The 20,791-nt window shown below is 36.0% G+C and overlaps 1 protein-coding gene, 1 long non-coding RNA gene and 1 pseudogene across 2 annotated transcripts; 1 reads left to right on the forward strand and 2 right to left on the reverse strand.

Moving 5' to 3' along the window:
• Positions 1-421: 421 nt before the first annotated feature.
• On the reverse strand, positions 422-1,163 carry LOC122312819 (annotated as a pseudogene).
• A 9,588-nt stretch (positions 1,164-10,751) lies between these two features.
• On the forward strand, positions 10,752-12,940 carry LOC122312925. Its single transcript, XR_006243230.1, has 3 exons — positions 10,752-11,328; positions 11,407-11,644; positions 11,723-12,940. It is a non-coding gene; the product is annotated as an uncharacterized LOC122312925 (long non-coding RNA).
• A 2,827-nt stretch (positions 12,941-15,767) lies between these two features.
• Positions 15,768-17,938, reverse strand: LOC122312924 (L-type lectin-domain containing receptor kinase IX.1-like). Its single transcript, XM_043127599.1, has one exon. It carries the CDS (start codon positions 17,790-17,792, stop codon positions 16,104-16,106), a length of 1,689 nt encoding a protein of 562 aa, XP_042983533.1. The 5' UTR covers positions 17,793-17,938; the 3' UTR covers positions 15,768-16,103.
• Positions 17,939-20,791: the final 2,853 nt, after the last annotated feature.

Genomic DNA, 20,791 nt, shown 5'->3' on the forward strand with positions numbered 1-20,791 from the left:
AATAAAATAAACAATTCAATTTTTTTAAATTCCAATACACCTTTTTCAAATTTCAATATAAAAATAATATTTTATTCAATTTATCTCAATTTATCCCATTTCATCTCTGAAAATAAACGAGTATGTACGTTAATTGGTTAAGAATAATTTTAGGATATAAGTATTCTTAGAATTTGAGAAAGTACTTGATAAAAAAATCAAAATAATTTTTTAAATATATTTTATACTGAGTTTCTTAAAGTTGGGAGATAGAGTTAAAATTTTACGAAACTAGCTGTAAATATTAGTTTGCAAGACTTACCTTATAATTTTAATTTTTTATTAGCAAAAAAGTATTAATTGTACATTCCACTTGAAAAAAACAAAATTCTCTTACGTACAGTAGTATATATAAAAGTTGGAATTGGAGAATTTCAAATAATTAAGAGATATATACACATAAAGTGAAGTTACAATATGCTGGCCCGAGAATACTTGATGGGAGAATAGGTAATCGAGTTTTAAAGTTAAAAACATGAATTGCTTGCCTAATTGAAGGCCTAAGGTTGTGATCAGGGTGAGCACATCAAATCCCAATAATTATCAAGCGCTCCATTTTCTCCCTATTAAAATCTTCATCCAACCTTGGGTCAGTTGCTTCAAGCACCTCTCCTTTTTCATAAAGCTCTCACACCCACTCTACCATGACAACTTGATCTTTACAGGCCTTGGGGTTGATTGGTTTCCTTCCACAAACTAACTCTAGAGTTACAGTTCTAAAATTATACACATTTGATTCCTTGCTCACATTGCCGGTGGTGACACATTTAGGAGCCATGTAGTCGAAAGTACCGGCCAAAACAGTAGTTTGTGACCCTTTGGCATGGTTCACAAGCCTAGCTAGGCCAAAATCCCCAAGTTTAGCATTAAAGTTTGAATCAAGCATAATGTTGCTAGATTTTATGTCCCTATATATGCACCACACATTGTTCCGATCCTTCGTGCAAGTAAAGCAAGGAAGATGCCAAGTCTTGAGTTATTTTGTACCTCGTTTCCCATATCAACAACCTTTCTTCTTAAAAAAGATGAGAATCTAAGCTTCCATTCGGCATGAACTCATAAACAAGTAGGAGTTCTCTTCTTTCGTGGCACCAACCATTGAGTTGCACTAAATTCCTATGTCTCAATCGAGTTTAGTGCCAGATCAGTGGAAGTAAGTCCCATGATCCTACCACTGTCATTTGTATTGCGAATCTGCGAACCAACAGGTGCTAGGAAGAATGCAAGCCCGTCTGCATACGTAGTTTTATTATTGGCATCGATGACAAAAGAAAAATGGGTAGTGAAATCTGCGAGGTTTGTTGAGGCCTTATCCCATAGGTGCATGGACTGGAATATGTAGCTCGACCCACGGTAAAATATTGGTCCTGGTTGCCGGTGAGTTGGATAACTATGCCTTCGAGGAAAGCTCTGTCATATGATATGTTTTTATCTAGAGAATTGAAACTGGAGAAGTTGAAGGATGTGGTACTTGTAAAAGGAAATACAAGCGAGAAGAGATTGGAGAGCATTAAGAGATAAAAGAGGACGGGGGGATTTGGAAACAGGAAATGTTTGATTTTCATGAAGTTGAAGCCAACCATGACCGGAGCTTGGAAGGAGGCAGGGTTTGAGATATTCCAAACGTCTGTAATTTGAATGTATAAAGAAGTGGAAGTCCTTTTAAGCTTCCCCGGAAGACTTCTTCAGCGTGTAAAAAGTTGACAAGTCTCGACTCTTGACTCTTCCAAGGGTGACACCATAAAAGCCTTTACTTATGACTCTTACGCTTCCGCAGCGGAAGTCGTTGTTGAACCTGGCCATCCTAGTTTTTTTTTTTCTGGGCAATGCTAGGATCCCGCATCGTGGGGATCCCGTTGCCCGGCCAGTCCGCCAGTATATTTTTTTTTATCAATTTTTTAATACTTCAAAATATTTTTTTCAAAACAATAATTCATAATATTATTAAACAACAATTTCTTAATTATTAAGTAAAAAAGAAAACTTTAAAAAAAATATGAGCGGAACTAGACAACGGAATCCCTAGCATTTTTATTTTTTATTTTTTCTTTCCCAAAAGGGGAGGTGAGGACAACCGGTATAGCTACTTTCTTTGGATGTTATCGTAGAAGTCATCCTCTACTGTAGAATATCCGGTTTGAACCATAACTGCTATCTAATAGGCGAGCCCATCACCACAGCACCACCATACTGTCAGCTGGTCTAAAACTCATCCGATAGACACTTGATTAAGCAATGCTCCCGCAAGCAATTTTGATTTACGTCCAACTTGAACTCCTGACCTCAAGACTATAAAATATCAGCTCGTAGCAACCGAGCAACCATGCCAGCACATGAGGCAAGATTAATGGGGTGAGGGTCGACGTACAATACATTAAAAAAAAAAAGTGCAATTAACCATATGTTTGTGCCCATGCTTGATGGCTTCGACATGATCGACTTGTTTGTTTTGATCCAACGAGTAGAACTATCAATTTTGGTTTGAAGCCCCATTGAGTAAAACGATACTGTAATCGTATGGTTTCAGTTTTGGTGCATCTTTTTGGGTTCTTTGTTTTCACTACTTCTATATTTGTTTTCATTAGGAGAAAGTATGAACGCATTATTAGATAACTAGAACTCAAAAAACGTGATCCTCAACAACACCTAAACAAGATCAGCAACTATACCATACCGGGACATGAGGCAGGATTAATGGGGTGTGATGGTGTGCATTTTGAAGATTTGAGAAGAAATCCACTGAAATTGCATGTAGAGCTTACACGTTATGTAGGCATTGTGCAGCACATGAACCTCATTGATCCGATGATAGATGCAGTGTGCATATATATTCCTACAAGAAAAACGAATATTTTTAACGGATTATTTGTGATAATGATAACTATTTATGATGAAAATATATTCATTTTAATAAAAAATAGTCATTTTTATAAGAAATAACTAAACAAAATTAAGCAATTTTCTTGTAATGAGTTCTTGGCCGGATTTTTTTTAAAATTATAATATATGCATGTAGAGTGTCTTAATATAGCGTGTGTATTCATCAGATCGAAAGATAGTAGGTCAAACGTTTTTTAGCCGGGTAGTTAAAAAAAGAAGAAAAAATACCTTGGAGGAGGAATATGAAAGGAAGAAGGGGGACGCCTTCCCTTACATGGAAAATAGGTTGGGACTTCTGATTTTCTAGAGGGAAGGGAGGAAAAAAAAGAGGTTCTGAATGGGAGAAAGTGAGCTCTTTTTTATAATTGTTGCATGCTACCTCTAGTTTTACGCGCCCAACTGCGCCTAACTAGATTTACCCAGACAAACGGAAAGACTATTGCTGTTTGAGCATCTCATTGAATTATCTAAAAGTAAATTCAATGATAAATTTAGCTAATAAAATTTTAAAATATTTTAAATTAAAGTATTTAATTTTAAAATTTTTTACTTTTAACTACAGTAAAATTAAGATTGGCAGTCAAATTTAATTGTTATTTTATCACGACTAAATGAATAAAAAATAATATCTTTGTATACTCTCTTTCCCTCTATTCTCCCTCTCTATTCTTACTCTTCCTCCCGCATTATCTCTCCATATTCTTTAATAAAAAATAATCATATATTTCCATATAAGCTCATTTAGAAAAAAATTAATATAAAAAAATGAAAAAAATTATTATTAAATTTATAATATTTTATTATTATTTTGAATAATAGATAGATAATCTAATGTGAAAATAAGTTTTGAGTAGAATAGCTAAATGTAAAATCATATCATATTATACAAATTTTATATTTACATTTAGATAATCTGATAAGAATACTCTAATAGAGTTAATTTTTTTTAAATAAGAAGTACTATATATTATTAAAAAATAATTTTTTTATTTAAATTTTATATATACTCATTTTATTTTGAAAAAGTCAGTATTAGTATACCATCTAAATTTGCTCACTGTGTGCCCAAGTGTAAATTACACCTTTTTTTTCTTTTTTTTCTCAAACATTTTTTAAACACATTTAAATATTTTTAAAAAAAAACAAATGATTAATAGTTATATTCTTAAACATTAAGTAAATAACTATTAAAAATAAAATAAAATACATAAGTGGTCAGAGCAAATTAAGGGGCATAGTATCATTTTCCTTAAAAAAAATACGACGACACTTGCAATACTTTATGATTGCAATTATTATTGTTTATAAGAACAATGTTAGGATGACTATCAAATGCGCACACTAGTACAAATGAGTTTTTTTATTTTTCTTTTATTTTTTTAATCATTTTTAAACATTCTTAACTATTAAGAATAAATAAATAAAAATATAAATTCACTAATAATTACTCCCTTAATAATTAAGAGAATATATATATATAAATAGCCACATTTAATAGATATTAGGTCGGAACAACGTGCAAAAGCACGTTTTGCCTAGTTGGATGAGGCAAGGTTTTTAATAAAAAAAAATGTAATTAATGCATAAAAAAGTAAATTTTAAGAAATATCTTTAGATAATAATAAATTAGTGAAATGTAATATCTTTCAATAGGTATATTCTGTTCAGATGTCAAAATGGTTAATCAACATCTATAATTAAATTATATTTTAATTTAAAATGAAATATACAATATTATATATAGTCCTGCAAGTACTATTTATGCTCAGATTATTTTTTTTCTTTTCATCTTCTTTCTCTGGCCTTTTTTTTTTTTTTTCCGTTTACAAATATAAATGAATACTATATAAAGATAAAAGGTTATAAAACAGAAAAATTATTTACTATAGCCTTTTTTTTTTTTTTTTTTTGGTCTTTTGGGATATGGGAACTATTATAATAAGCGTTTTGAAATTGCTTTTGTTACTGCATATTTTATGTCACAAAGTAATTAGTAATTAATGTGATTGCAATTAATTCACATAGCACATCTAACCTTGATCATACGATTTTTGTGCTTATAAATTAATTTACGTGCTTTGCATGCATGAAGAGCACAACAGGAATAGGTGTTATACCACCTTTAATCGATTTTAAAAATATAATAAAATGTTAGATTGATATAATATTTTAAAATATAATTTTTATAAATGTAGAATATAAATATGCAATCGTGTCTCATGATACTAATTGTATCTATTTTTAGATTGTTTTAAATTGAACAATCATATATATATATATATATATATATTACATTTTTAATATTGAAAATTGACCATAAAATATTTATTAGTAAAGTGAACTCTTTTATATATGCATACTCCATTATATATATATATTTAATAATTGTGATAGTGATGATGTATAATGAACTATTTAGATTTATAAAATTTGAATAGATATGTATACATTGAATAGACACTTATTATAATAAAATAGATATTTTATAATCATGCTATGATTTTCCTTCTCTTAATATATTCTGTTGAAACTTATAGACATTGAGGATAAAAATGGGTAAGATCTAGAAGGTGCACCGTTGCCGTTCGGACTAAATAATTAGAAAGTTGAAGCGGTAGCCGTTCTTATAATAACAGGGAAATACTTCAAAGAATTTTCTCTCCTTTCTTACATTTACAGAAAAATAAAATAAATAAAAAATCTTTTTAAATTGGAAAATGCTACTCCGCTTCCAGCTCCCACTGCTGCCAAAATATGATTAAGAAAGTGATTTTTAATAATATTGTGAAATTTAAAAAAAAAATATTTAATAATATTAAAAAAATACATGTTAAAAAAAAAAAAAAAAAAACCTCATTTTTATACTAATGGTAGCTCCTAGCAGTGGCTGTAGTGCCTTCCTGATTAAATATTGAGAGAAATAAAATATATAAAGTGAGTTATACATCTTTTTATAAATTTAAAATTTTAAAATAAGTGATAATTTTACATTGTATCAAAAATTCTGATTTTAAGCCCTGATTTTAAATATTTCGACAGCATTAAATAAGTATCAAATGTTATTATATAGGCCACTTTTGTTTTCATATTTTCTTGCAGTTGAGTGTATCACACGGGATCTTGAACAAGATGTGACACGGCAAATACTCACTTCGGAGGGAGGGCCTCAGAAAGAGATGAGAAAATTGAGACTGAAAATAGAGACTGTAGGATTTTATCTTTTATATATATATATATAATAGTTAAGTAAATCTTTTTAAATAAATTTATGAATTTACTTTTCACAAGCCTATGGTCCTCACAATGCGCGGATTGTTATATATGTTTTGTACGAGAGAGATTTAGAGAGAGATTGGATTTTATAGTGTAGAAATTTCAAACGGTTTATAGGATGGTTTAGAGAGATACAGAATTTACAAAATCAGCAACTTCTAGTTCTTAAGATTTTCTGCTTAGAAACTTCTGTGTAATTCATTAACAGAGAAATAGTAGTAATACAAAAAAGTGGCATGCCTTTGTGCCTCTTGAAACACACCACAGAACAACTGAAACCAGGAAAATCAAGAAAAGAAAATTATCAGTTGAGTCAGTGAAATTTGAATGTATTTTACAACAAAAAAGCAAGAGCATTTTAGTAGCTTCGGATGGTTTACTAAGGTTCTAGACATGAGGGACACTTGTATTTTGATTGTGCTTCATTGCAGACTCGACATTGTCGAGGGCCCATTTGACTGTTCCCCTTCTAGCTATCAAAGAAATATTTTAGGGAGGAAACAAACACATAAGAAGATAAAAATATCAGGATGATACGAAATCATGAAACCAAATAAATCGAAGTTTTATTTGGGCTTAAATACAAAACAATCAAAATAAGTATTTTTTTTTTCTTCTTTCTAATATAAACCGTAACGGGGGACTGAAATAGAGAGATATGAAGAACGAACATGGAGGAGCTGGGACATCACTTGTGCGACTCGAGAGAGTTTTGGAGAGAACACATCGTCTGGTTTGATAGAGAGACTCCCTTGTTGAAATACAGCGCTTACTACTGAATAACCGAGAGAGAGTTGTGGGGTTTCCAATAACCAAGTCCACCAAATCGACTCACTGCCTCCTTCACAGTTCACAGACTCGAAACGTAGCCGAAGTATCGATCTGAGATTGTTTCCAATACTGTATAGAACGCCATAAAGGCAATGAGAAAATAGGAGATTGCCGCTGTGTTGTTGGGGTTGTTAATAATGTATGACCCCAATTCAGCTTTGGTTGCATCAGGCGGCAGAATGGGTGGGGGGTCGATTTCCTTGCAATCCTCATCGTCTTCTTCGTCGAGGAGTTGCTCAGTGCCGAGGATGTCGAGCCCGGGATTTTCTTATTCGGTGCCATATTACGTGCCTTCACCATTCGGTTTTAGCGGTGGCGTGTTTTATGTGGGGCCGGCTGTTGGATTCGGAATGGGAGCCGGGTCGAGTTTCTTTCTGATTTTGATGGGTTTTGCGGCGTTTGTTTTGGTTTCTGGGTTTCTCTCGGATCGGTCGGAGGGTGGTGTTCTTACTGCTACCGAGAAATGGACGAAGAAGGAGACTTCCTTGGTGGCGTTGATCCCTGTAAAGAGTATTTGCCGAAGGTTTCTGAGAATAAGTTACTTCATTCCCTGCTCCCTTCATGGAGATTCCCATAAAAGCGAATGAAATGTTGCTCTGTTTGGATTGCATGGGAAATGCTCTATGTTCTATTATAAATTGAATCTGGACTCACTTTATTTGAGAGAGTAAAGAAGAAAGTGTAAGAAAGTGAATCGGGATAACACCGCCTTTGAGGGACAAATAATTGAACGGTTTGCAACTTACCGCTTGACTTTGCATTCAAAGCATCAGTTCTAATGAAACATGATAACTCTGCTTTTGGACATATGGACAAACCATTGCGTGGCTTGGAAAACCACCGCTTCACTGGTTGAATTTAATTGTTTGTTGGTTTGTGGTGTACAAATGGAAGTTGGCTTTGCAGATATTCTGAATATTACGGACTAAATGCCAAGTTAGTAATTAAAACTTGGCTTTTATATAATTAAATAGATATGAATTCACTGTTGCTACAGTATTCCATATAACATGAGCCTATCATGCGAAAAACGCCACGGGCCGGGCCTTGTACATGACTAGATACTAACTTAGACATGAAAGCAAATAACTGAAATAAAGGTAACAGCCCAGGGACAGGCCCCTCGGCCCACTACGAATAAGGATAATCCGATAAGCTACGGTCTGGGCCCCCAACACCTGGCCCATTACTAGTCCAGCCCGTCACTCAACTGAACTCACTTGAGTTCACTTCCAACTGAACTGCAGACTTCAGTTCTTCTCCAACGTGTGTTAGGGTTTCCACCTTCACCCTTCCAGATTCTTCCTTAGCAGCCGTTCTCCATCTTCAGCCGACGCAAGCTTTCTTCCACAGTTCCATGGTGCTCTGAGTTTGAGCAAACCATTTCTTATAATTTATTAAGGCTCTTTAGTTTATTTAAATATTGCTAGATAAAGTCAACGTTTACTTAGTAAACTCTTGACAAAATGTATTGCCGTCTTTATTTTTGTAAACATTATTCTATATTTGATTGACTTGTATACATGTAGTATATGTAGCGTTCTCTGAATGTATATGTGTCGTTTGTGCATATACATAATATTAATATAGGAGTCCCAAAAAAAAAAATATTAATATACGAAATTTATCTTTCATACAGCTTCAAGACATATTGCATGATCGTACGTAATCTCTTTCTATAAGTTATGTTATATAAAGTCATTTTTACGTATATTTTATACACTTCACTAATGAAATTATCCAAAGTAATTATTTTATATTAAAAAAATGACACAACCAATCATATTAATAGAATATAAAAAAAATGCAAAAGTAACTACTTGTATAGTTTTTGCTCTTTTTCTACTCTTACTAAAATTCTTGGGTACATTAATTGGTTAAGAATAATTTTAGGACATAAATATTCTTAGAATTTGCGAAAGTAATAGATATAAAAATTAAAATAATTTTTTAAATATATTTTATACTGAGTTTCTTAAAGTTGGGATCAGATAGAGTTCAAAATTTACAAAATAGAACAGTTGGTGTTTGATATATATAGTTAAAATAAAAAAAAATAAAAAATAAAAAGAGAGGAAAAAATAAATTAGTAAGAGAAGATGCTCCGCTGCCGTCCTGTTCACTAAATAATTTTAAAGTAGGAGGGACAGCAATTCTTAATAGGAAATAATTTAAGGTCTTTTTTTTTTTCTTTTTCTTTTTTTGGTCTTGTAAATGCATTTTTTTCTTTTTATATACAGAGAGAGGTCATGTTCTCAAGTTCTTAGGAAGTATAGTTAATTACAGAGAAACTTCTGGCCATTCAAATTAAAATTAACAAAGACTCTCTAACTAGTTTGTTTAATGGGTAGATAGAACGTCGTGGCCGTTTACTTGGTAAACTCTTAACTAAGAAATAAGAAACGGATAAACAAACCCTAATTATTTCCACAACCATATTTTAAACAATAGACAATTTTATAAAATAATTTATAAAAGTGTAATCATTTTATTAAAATATCTTCATTTTAAAACATACTTGTATAAAAATATGTGTATCTATTGTGACTCGTGAGCATCTTTTTGGCAAGATTTTAGATGGATTGACTTCTATTTTTCGGATAAAAATTAACATATACTCTTTTGAATAATTATTATACATTCTCGAAATATAGTCACATGATATTCTATTTTGTTTTATTATATAATTCTAATGCACAAGTATTGATAATTCTTTTTTTTTTTTTAATATATGGTATCTCAGCGCATGAAATACCGTTTGGACTTCAATATTCATATTTTCTTTTCCATGTCTCCAACTTGAATTCTCTTTCAGCTCCATGCTACTGATCAGAAAGCCCAGGAAGTCCTCGGAATCATCCCGATATGGATCGCATCATTTTGCGGTTTATTCGATCGTGTAGCCTTCACATCTTTGGGCTGAGCAATGATTCATTTTCACCCTATGACCATGCATTTAAAGCTGAATCGATGGGACTTCCAATGGTCTACATAAGATAAAATGCTGAAGCTAATCCAAAGGGTACTTCATTAAAAATAAAAAAATAAAAAAATAAAAATAAAAATTATGCTCCTACTAATGACGGAATGATCATATCATGATAACACATTCTTTTTCCTTGAAACGGGGTCAAATCCATCTCAGGTGCGCAGTTTGGGGCTATTAGGTTGTTCGTACAAGTACAATATAATACCCAAATCACATGTAGAAAGCACAGAACATGTATATTTACAGTGTAGATGTATGCTGAAGTGAAAAAAAAAAAGTACAAGGAGGAAATTGAACAACTAATCAATGAATTAGAATCTCAAAATACATGCAAATTTACCTCTAACCAACTTAACACGAATGCAAAAGTTATGCCTTTGCAATAGAAGATGAGGTTATTTGTGAGGAATTAGTGTTTTGACTATGGATTGAATATCGGGTTTCTTCGCTCTCAAAACCGATAGCAGCATCAGATTTCAAAAGTGACATTGAAGATCTATTCACTATAGGAGGAAGATATGGTGGCCCGGGAATACTTGAGAGGAGAATAGGCAGTGGAGCTTCAAAGTTGAAAACATCAATTACTTTCTTAATTGAAGGCCTAAGGTTGCGATTAGGGTGAGCACACCACATCCCAACAATTATCAAGCGCTCCATTTGCTCCCCATCAAAGTCTCCACCCAACCTTGGGTCAACTACTCCAAGCACCTCTCCTTTTCCATAAAGCTCCCAAACTGTAATAGGCTAATAGTAGTAGTGGATATAATGGAATGTATAAGGGACTGTAATATTGATAAAAAGCCTCACGGCAGTAGCAACACTTTCTTCGAGGGAAAGGACCTCCACAGTAGCGATGAACAGTAGAATATTCCAGATGATAGGTTAAATCTCTTACAGAGACCTTATGTACTATAATATGCATTTTACTAAAAAGTCCTTAATCTAACTGGGCTAAAGGCCCTTACAGTTTACTTAAAAGGATCAACTCTTCTGCAGCTCATGGCCCATACGGCCCAGCTTCTTTCTTATTTGGTTCGGCCCACCAGCAGGCCTCTCCACCAGCAGCCCACGACATAAGCTGAACTCTAGTCTTCAGTTCTTCGTGTGCCCTAAGTTCTGTCTGTTCCTCGTGTGCCATGCCTCAAGCCGCCGACCTCCCTTCTGCTCTTAACTTGCCCAGCCGTGTGACAACTCCCCTTTCCTTCAGAAAACCTTGCCCACAAGGTGGGGAAAATCTTCACAAAGCTGATGGTACATCTCCCAGGAAGCTTCCTCTGCAGATTGCCCATGCCAACGGACCAAAACCTCCACTACCGGTTTGTTTTTCACCTTCTTCAACCTCCGGTTTAATGCTTCAGCCGGTTCCACTTTAATGGCCCCTTGTTTGTCTACAGGAGGAAGGGTTGCTATGGGTAAAGCCCCTTGATTGAGTCTCGGTTTCAGCTGTGAAACGTGAAACACGTTATGGATCTGTGCAGTGGTTGGAAGCTTCAAACGGTATGCCACCTCTCCGATTCGCTGCTCTACCTCGAACGGTCCATAAAACCTTGGACTGAGTTTGAGGTTCTGCCGAGTAGTGAGGGATGATTGCCGATACGGTTGGAGCTTCAAAAATACCCAATCCCCCACTTGGTACGTTTGTTCCTTCCTTTTCAGATTAGCATATTTACTCATTCTATCTTGTGCCTTAATGAGATTTTGCTTTAACAGGACCCACAGCTGCTCACGGTCACGCAAGGTAACCTCTACTTCTTCTAACCTTGAGGTTCCTGGTACATAGCTTGTTAGTTTTGGAGGTTTGTAGCCATACAATGCTTCAAATGGCGTAAGTTTGATAGATGCATGCATGCTTGAGTTGTAACACCACTCGGCTAATTCAATCCAGTGAGACCAATTCTTAGGTTTATCCCCAACATAAGACCTTAGGTAGTTCTCAACCCACTTGTTAACAGCCTCTGTTTGCCCGTCTGTTTGAGGGTGGTAAGCTGTGCTAAAAGCCAGCTGCACTCCCTGCAAAGAAAATAATTCCTTCCAAAATCTACTTGTGAAAGTGGAGTCTCGGTCGGAAACAATTGAGCTTGGCATACCATGTAGCTTGAATACATGTTTCATAAACAGTTTCGCTACATCCTTAGCTGTGTAGGGGTGACAGAGTGGTACAAAGTGAGCATATTTTGTAAATCTATCCACAATAACCCATAAGGAGTTGAATCTCTCAGACCTAGGCAACCCATCGACAAAATCCATTGTGATATCGGTCCATGGTTTTGAGGGAATGGGTAGGGGCTGTAAAAGTCCACTAGGTAGAGTATTATCTACCTTCATCACTTGACATGTGTCGCAATTCTTTAAGAAAGTCTTCACATCCGCTTTCTGTCCAGGCCAATAAAAATCTCTTTTTAGCCGGTGTAAGGTTTTATCAAATCCCATGTGACCACCCATAGGGCTGCTATGAATTAACTCCAGTAGTTTCTGAATTAACCCTTGATTAGCTGGAATGTACAACCTGTTTTTGTACAGCATCATACCATTCTTGACAGTATAGGGACTAGTGAGTTCCCCTTTTTGGTGCCTTTGCCATAATTCTTGCACTTTTGAGTCTTCTCCATAATGCCCCTTGATATCCTCTATCCAGTCCCAAGTTGGTAATGAAATGAGTGACAAGGTGATCTCAGCTTCCTCTCCTTGCCTAGACAAGGCATCGGCTACTACATTCTCCTTTCCTTTTTTGAACTCCACGACAAAGTCATAGCCCAATAGCTTAGATATCCATTTTTGCTGCATGGGGGTTCCTATTCGTTGATCGAGTAGGAATTTAAGACTTTGATGGTCAGTCTTAATCACAAAAGCCTGCCCCAATAAGTAGGGCCTCCATCTCTGCACTGCTGAAACTAGTGCTAACAACTCCTTCTCATACGTAGACACTCCCATAGCTCTTCCCTTTAAGGCTTTGCTGAAATAAGCCAAGGGTCTACCCTTCTGCATTAACACAGCCCCAATCGCCTCACCCGAGGCATCACACTCGATCACAAAGGGAGACTGAAAATCTGGTAGGGCCAATACAGGGGGTTGGGTTACTGCTGTTTTGAGCCTTTCAAAGGCCTCTTGGGCTCCTTCATTCCAATGGAATTTCTCCTTTTTTAAAAGGTCAGTCAACCTGGCCGCTATAGCTCCATAGCCTTTGATGAATCTTCGGTAATATCCCGTGAGGCCTAAAAATCCTCTTAGCTGTTTAACAGATCGTGGATTAGGCCATTCTAGCATAGCCTTGATCTTTTCCGGATCAGCTCTTACACCATAACCAGAAATTAAATGGCCCAAGTAAGAAACTTCTTCGCACCCAAAACTGCACTTGCTGAGTTTAGCAAACAACTGGTGCTGTCGTAACATGTCAAAAGTGACCCTTAAATGGCCCAAGTGGGTTGCTGCATCTGGACTGTAAACCAATATATCATCAAAAAAAACTAAAATGAATTTTCTGAGGAAAGGTTTAAAAACCTGGTTCATTAAACTCTGAAACGTTGAGGGGGCATTAGTTAACCCGAAGGGCATAACCAAGAACTCGTAGTGACCCTCATGAGTGCGGAAGGCAGTCTTCGGAACATCTTCTGGTTTAACTCTGATTTGATGATAACCTGACCTTAAGTCAAGTTTAGAGAAAATTCTGGCTCCATGTAACTCATCCAACAGTTCCTCCACCACTGGAATCGGATATCTATCCTTAACCGTAGCACTGTTTAACGCCCTGTAATCCACACACAGCCGCCACGTACCATCAGCCTTCCTTACCAACAAAACAGGAGATGAATAAGGACTTTGGCTAGGACGAATCACCCCCGAGCTCAACAACTCCTTAACAATCTTCTCAATCTCATCTTTCTGAAAATATGGGTAGCGATATGGGCGGACAGAAATGGGTGTTGTACCTGGTTGTAAAGTTATGGAGTGGTCATGGGAACGGTTGGGGGGTAGGCCTTTTGGGGTAGCAAAAATGTCAGTGTATAGGTTGAGTAGGTTCTGTATATTGCCTGGGATTTGAGTTGGTGTGACTCGGTTGGAGTCGTCGATGAGCTGTAACATGACCCCTTTTTTCTCCATGCTGTTACAGTCTTGAATGGAGCCTTCTTCAATCCATTTGTGCCCCGTGAGCCCTTTAAGAATCACAACAGCCTGTTGGTAAGTAAACTGCATAGTTAACTCCTTGAAATTCCAAAGAATTGGTCCCAGTCCTTGTAACCATTGGACACCTAAAACCATGTCACAACCTGCCAACACTAAAACATACATATCAAGTAAAAACTCAACTCCTTGAATCCCAACTTGTACTCCCTTCACCTTACCTTCACTGTCTACTAACTCCCCATTAGCCACCTTAACCCTGACCTTATCCTCTGCTACTATGGGTATGGAAACCCTTGTAAGCACTCCTGGATCCAGGAAATTATGGGTACTTCCCGAATCAATGAGAATAACGACCCACTTAGGGCCAATCTTCCCCTTCACCCGCATAGTCTTTGGGCCCAATGAGCCAATAATAGCCTGTAAGGAAATCTCTGGAGTCTTTTGCATGTCCTGTCCGACCTCACACACACCTTCTTTGTCAATCTGGACAGAACACTGACCCGTGTCTTCCACTGTCTCCTCCTCCTCCTCTACAACTTCTTCAATTAAATAAAGTTTTGGGCTATTGCATCGGTGTCCTGGGTGCCATTTCGAGTCGCAATGGTAACACAAGCCTTTTTCTCTTCTTATTTTCATTTGATTTGGACTGATTTTCTGCACTGGTACTATTGCCTTGTTATATGGTTGGTGATTTTCTGAAGGGTTGGGGTTCTGTGGTGGTTGGTATTTGAATGAGGCTGGTTCAATATTTTGGGACAGGTTTGGTCGTGGGTTTGGCTTTTTATGGAGGGATAGTTTTTCTTCTTGAATTCTAGCCAGCCTATAAGCTGTGAGTAGGGTGTGAGGGTTAAACATTTTAACCGTCAAACGGATATCGTCTTTTAATCCACTGATAAAGCAACTTAGTTTGTCACTTTCATCCAAACGCCTTAGCCTATTGGCAATCAACTCAAAGGCAGTCTTATACTCCTCAACTGAACCCATCTGCCTTAGTCTAGTAATTTGTTCCACCGGATCATCATAGCTACTAGGGCCAAAACGGATCAGTAAAGCATTCACAAAATCATCCCATTCAGTTAACAACCCAGACTCATCAAGGCCTTGAAACCAAACCAAAGCCTTTCCCACCATGTGAAATGATACCAAACGTAAACGGTGGTGAGGTAAAGTATTGTGAAATGCAAAGAACTGTTTTACCTTGTACAGCCAGCCTTGTGGATCATCCCCATCAAAGGTTGGAAAGTCAATCCGTACGGATCGAGGCTGTATGTCACCCGCTTGAGGCAACATATGTTGTCCACTGTTTTCTCCATGGTTGCTGCTTTTTGCATGTGATTTTTGCATCTCAGAAGCGAACGCTTGAAACTGGTGCATCATTGTTTCCATTTGCATTCGGACTGCTTGCAGCTCAACACTAATGTTGGTAAATTGTGATTCAGAATTTTTTATGTAGGCTTCAGTTGATTTCTTGAATGATGAAAATCCTTCATGCAGGTCCTTCAATCTAGTGCCTTCAGCCATTGGAGTTTCAGGATAGCAGGATCTGGGCTCTTGGATACCACTTGTAATAGGCTAATAGTAGTAGTGGATATAATGGAATGTATAAGGGACTGTAATATTGATAAAAAGCCTCACGGCAGTAGCAACACTTTCTTCGAGGGAAAGGACCTCCACAGTAGCGATGAACAGTAGAATATTCCAGATGATAGGTTAAATCTCTTACAGAGACCTTATGTACTATAATATGCATTTTACTAAAAAGTCCTTAATCTAACTGGGCTAAAGGCCCTTACAGTTTACTTAAAAGGATCAACTCTTCTGCAGCTCATGGCCCATACGGCCCAGCTTCTTTCTTATTTGGTTCGGCCCACCAGCAGGCCTCTCCACCAGCAGCCCACGACATAAGCTGAACTCTAGTCTTCAGTTCTTCGTGTGCCCTAAGTTCTGTCTGTTCCTCGTGTGCCATGCCTCAAGCCGCCGACCTCCCTTCTGCTCTTAACTTGCCCAGCCGTGTGACACAAACCCACTCTACCAAGACAACTTGATCTTCAGGGGCCTTGGGGTTGATTGGTTTCCTTCCAGTGGCTATCTCCAAAGTTACAATTCCAAAACTATACACATCTGATTCCTTGCTTGCCTTATAGGTAGTGACACATTCCGGAGCCATGTAGCCAAAAGTTCCAGCCAAAACAGTAGTTTGAGACCCTTTGGCATGGTCCACAAGCCTAGCTAGGCCAAAATCTCCAAGTTTAGCATTGAAGTTTGAATCAAGCATAATGTTGCTAGATTTTATGTCCCTATGCACCACACATTGTTCCCATCCCTCGTGCAGGTAAAGCAAGGAAGATGCCAGGCCTTGAGCTATTTTATACCTCGCTTCCCAGATCAACAACCTTTCATCTTTGAAAAGATGAGAATCTAAGCTTCCATTCGGCATGAACTCATAAACAAGTAGGAGTTCTCTTCTTTCGTGGCACCAACCAATGAGTTGCATCAAATTCCTATGTCTCAATCGACTGATTATTTTTACTTCTGCTGCATACTCCTTCATCCCTTGCATAGACCCTTTTGATACCCTCTTAATAGCAACGAAGATGTTTGAGTCTCTTAAAAATCCTTTATAAACACTACCAAATCCTCCCTGGCCTAGCTTATCGTCATCCCTAAAATTATTCGTGGCACGAGCTAATTCCCTGAATGAGAAACTTTTTGACCCTGTTCCCTTTTGGAATTCGCCGCCCATGTACTCAGCAAAGGCACGATCATCTTCTTTATCCCTCCTACTCCTCTTCCACAAGACCAACAGAACCAACGCCAACCCAGCAACCAAAAACAATCCGCCAGCACCCAATCCCACGTCTAATCCTAACTTCTTGTTAGTTTTGGTATCATCAATTTCCAGACTGGAACTGAAATCCCACGAGCATATGGTATGCACTGCAGTAAAGGATCCTGTTGCGGCTGAGAATCCAAAAGTGACTTTTTCGGGTAGGTGTTTTCTCAAGTCAACATTAAAAGAAAGGAACTGCCATACAGTGACATTGTTTTCAAGACCAGTATAACCAACACTCAAATTATAAGAAGTAGAATTATAACTAATCCAAGCTTCATTTTTTATCCCTTCACTAATCGAGATATTTCTCCACCACGACGCATTAGCAACAGATTCCATGGATTTGATGTCAATACCGACATGTTCGCCCTGCGGATCCCAAACATTTCTAAAGATATCAAACTCCACTGCGACAAAATCATTTTTCGTCGAGTTTAGTGCCAGAGCAATGGAAGTAAGACCCAAGGTCCCACCACTATAATTTGAATCGGGAATCTGTGAATCAACAGGTGCTAGGAAGAACGCAAGCCCGTCTGCATATGCAGTTTTATTTGGCGGAGTGGCAGCGATGACAAAAGAAAAATGGGTAGTGAAATCTGCGAGGGTTGTTGAGGCGTTGTCCCATAGGTGCATGGGACTGGAATATGTAGCGCGACCCTTGCTAAATTTTTGGACCTGGTTCCCAGTGAGTTGGATAACTCCAGTACCGTTGACGCCAGCTGATCCCTCATATGATATGTTTGGATCATGAGAATTGAAACTGGTGAAGTTGAAGGATGTAGTACTTGTAAAAGGGAATACAAGTGAGAAGAGGTTGGAGAGCATTAAGAGATAAAAGAGGACGGGGTGATTTGGAAAAACAGGAAATGTTTGATTTTCATGAAGTTGAAGCCCACCATGATCGGAGCTTGGAAGGAGGCACGGTTTGAGATATTCCAAACGTCTGTAATTTGAATGGATAAAGAAGTGGAAGTCCTTTTAAGCTTCTTTCCCAGAAGACTTGTTCAGCTCGTAAAAAATTGAAGTCTTGACTCTTGACTCTTTACTCTTTCAAGGGCAGCACCATAAAAATGTTCAATATTTGCTTGGGTGGGTGTTTTCCAGCGGAAGTCGTTGTTCATGACCCTGGCCATGCTAGTTGAGTTTATATTTATAATTATTTTCGTAGTAGGTGTATAACAATATTGTAGCTTTATTCTTCTTAACGTCTAATTAAATTGTAAGTTCTAGAACTGAGTTCATAGTTCACGCCCTGATTGCGGAGATATCACCACTACAATAGTAAATAATATTATTAGTTTGGCTTATCTTTTAATTAATAATTTGTTTTAATATTCATTGAAATTAAATTAGAGACACAAGAATAAGTGATGAGGTGTCCCGTACAAAAATGGAGGGACGTACAATACTTTAAAAAACAAATGTGCAATTAACCATATGTTTGTGCCGATGCTTGATAGCTTCGACATGATCGAGTTGCACGTTTTGATCCAACGAGTAGATCGATCAATTTTGGTTTGAATCCCCGGCTCATTGATTAAAACGATAGTGCAATCGTATGTTTTGGTGTATTGAACGAAAGGCCGACAAAGGAAAGAGGACGTTGGCACAGTAAGTGCTCGACAAAATAACTTAAAAAGGAATAAAATCCTTTTATTGAGAGGTATTTCTATTTCTGGTTTCTCCACATGCAACGAGTACTCAATCAATGGGTATATATAGACAGATTTCATAACAGAATGAATACAAAGATCAAATCTACACTGTACATGTCAGCACAATCAGTTTTGCCAATTTCTACGAGAGCCTTCCTTAGCGTTCTGTAGTTGGTTATTTAAGGCCCGAGTCATGAGGTCCTTTCGGTAATTCATCCAGAACCTTAGCCTCAATATGGTGCGTCAGTTTGGGTTCTTCGCTTTTACTAGCTTTTTTTTTTATTATTATTATTATAATAATGAAGGAGGGGACAATACCTCCGAAGTTTATTCAAATCCCCACGTGTGACGGAGGAAAACTGTAGTTACAACGTCAATATTCTTAATGAAATAATGAAAGTGAAACTATATATACAAATTCTCACTACTTCTATATATGTTCCATAAGGAGAAAGTATGAACGCATTATTAGATAACTAGAACCCAAAAAACGTGATCCTCAACGGCACCTAAAGAAGATCGGCAAATATTCCATACCGGCACATGAGGCAGGATTAATGGAGTGTGATGGTGTGCATTTTGAAGATTTGAGACTAGGAAATCTACTGAAATTGCGCATAGAGGTTACACGTTATATGCGCAGCACATGAAACTCATGAGGGCAGCACATGAATCTCATGCATTGACCCAATGATAGATGTAGTGCATGTTTGGAGTTGCGGTAAAAAATATTACTTTTAACTTAAAACTTATAGCTTACAGCTTACGTAATAAGTTCTACTATTAAAAAATTATTTATTGTTTAGAATCCGTATGTCTATAACACTTTTAAACATATTAATTTATTTGGAAACAAATTTAAAAAGCATTCTTTGACATAAAAGGGCATATACTTGATAAAAATAAAATATTATAATAAAATCATAACAAAAATAGTCTAATATATTTTTTAATAATTATAATAAAAAAAAAATTCTTCAACGATGAATAAATGATAGTAGAAGAATGAAAAATATTGATGGGCAAAGTCTTGAGTAGATTATACGGGAATAATAAAAAATATAGATTGACAAAGTTGTTATTGTGCTAAAATAATGAGAGTTATTTCGAAATGTACATAGCACAGTAAAATAGAGATTACTTTTTCTGAAGTGATTTTGACAAAAAAATCACTTTGGTATTTTTGTTGAAACGTAATTTTTTGCTTTTTCTTAGTTTAGAAGTATTTTAATGTAAAACTATCAAACGGATAAATTTTGTCATATAAGCATTTTATACCGTTCTACCGCACTTTTTAAATCTCCAACTGCAATCCCAAACATGTTCGTAGTCTACATATATATATATATATCATTATAAGAAAAAAAATATTTGTAACAGATTATTTGTGATAAAAACATACTCATTTTAATAAAAAATAATTATTTTTGCAATAAATAACTAGACACAATTAAGCAATTTTCTTGTATGTAGAGTGTCTTAATATAGCGTGTGTAGTCTTCAAATGATTGAAGGATAGTAGATCAAACATTTTTTAGCATGGTAGAAGAAAAAAATAAAGAAAAAAAAGAACCTTGGTAGAATATGAGATGGAGGAGGGGGACGCTTCCCAAAATAGGTTGGGACTTTTGATTTTCTAGAGAAGAGGGAGAAAAAAAAGCTTTTAAGGGGGAGAAAGTGAGCTCTTTTACTGGTCTTATAATTTTAAAATGATAATGGTAAACTTACTACTCTTTTACAATCACTTTACTACTTTATAGTGTATTTGAAATTTTTATTTTTTTTATTATCTTCTTTTAAGTATTTTTGATCATTCTTAATGATTAATTTTTTTAAAAAAATATATAATTTCACTAATAGTAATTTTCTTAACCACTAAACATTAAGTAAAAAAAATAAAATAAAAATAAAAGAAGTAGTAAAATAGTGGTAGGAGGATTGTAAACCTATCATTATTCATTTTAAAGGTGTGTTACCTCTAGTTTTACGCATGAAGTTGTACCTACCTAGATTTACACAAACAAGCAGAAAGATTTACAAAAACAACATATATCATAAAGTTGAACCTATTTGTATTATCTCAATATTTGTCACACTTGCTTATTATATTTATGCCCATAGTAATAGTGATACTATCATCATTCAAGTATATATCATTTAATATATCTT

Source organism: Carya illinoinensis, chromosome 6 (genome assembly GCF_018687715.1).
Source record: "Carya illinoinensis cultivar Pawnee chromosome 6, C.illinoinensisPawnee_v1, whole genome shotgun sequence".
Classification (NCBI taxonomy): Eukaryota; Viridiplantae; Streptophyta; class Magnoliopsida; order Fagales; family Juglandaceae; genus Carya; species Carya illinoinensis.

Bases quoted from the DNA above. Each gene is read 5' to 3' on its own strand.
- LOC122312924 (XM_043127599.1), bottom strand. From the start codon at position 17,792: ATGCTCTCCAACCTCTTCTCACTTGTATTCCCTTTTACAAGTACTACA.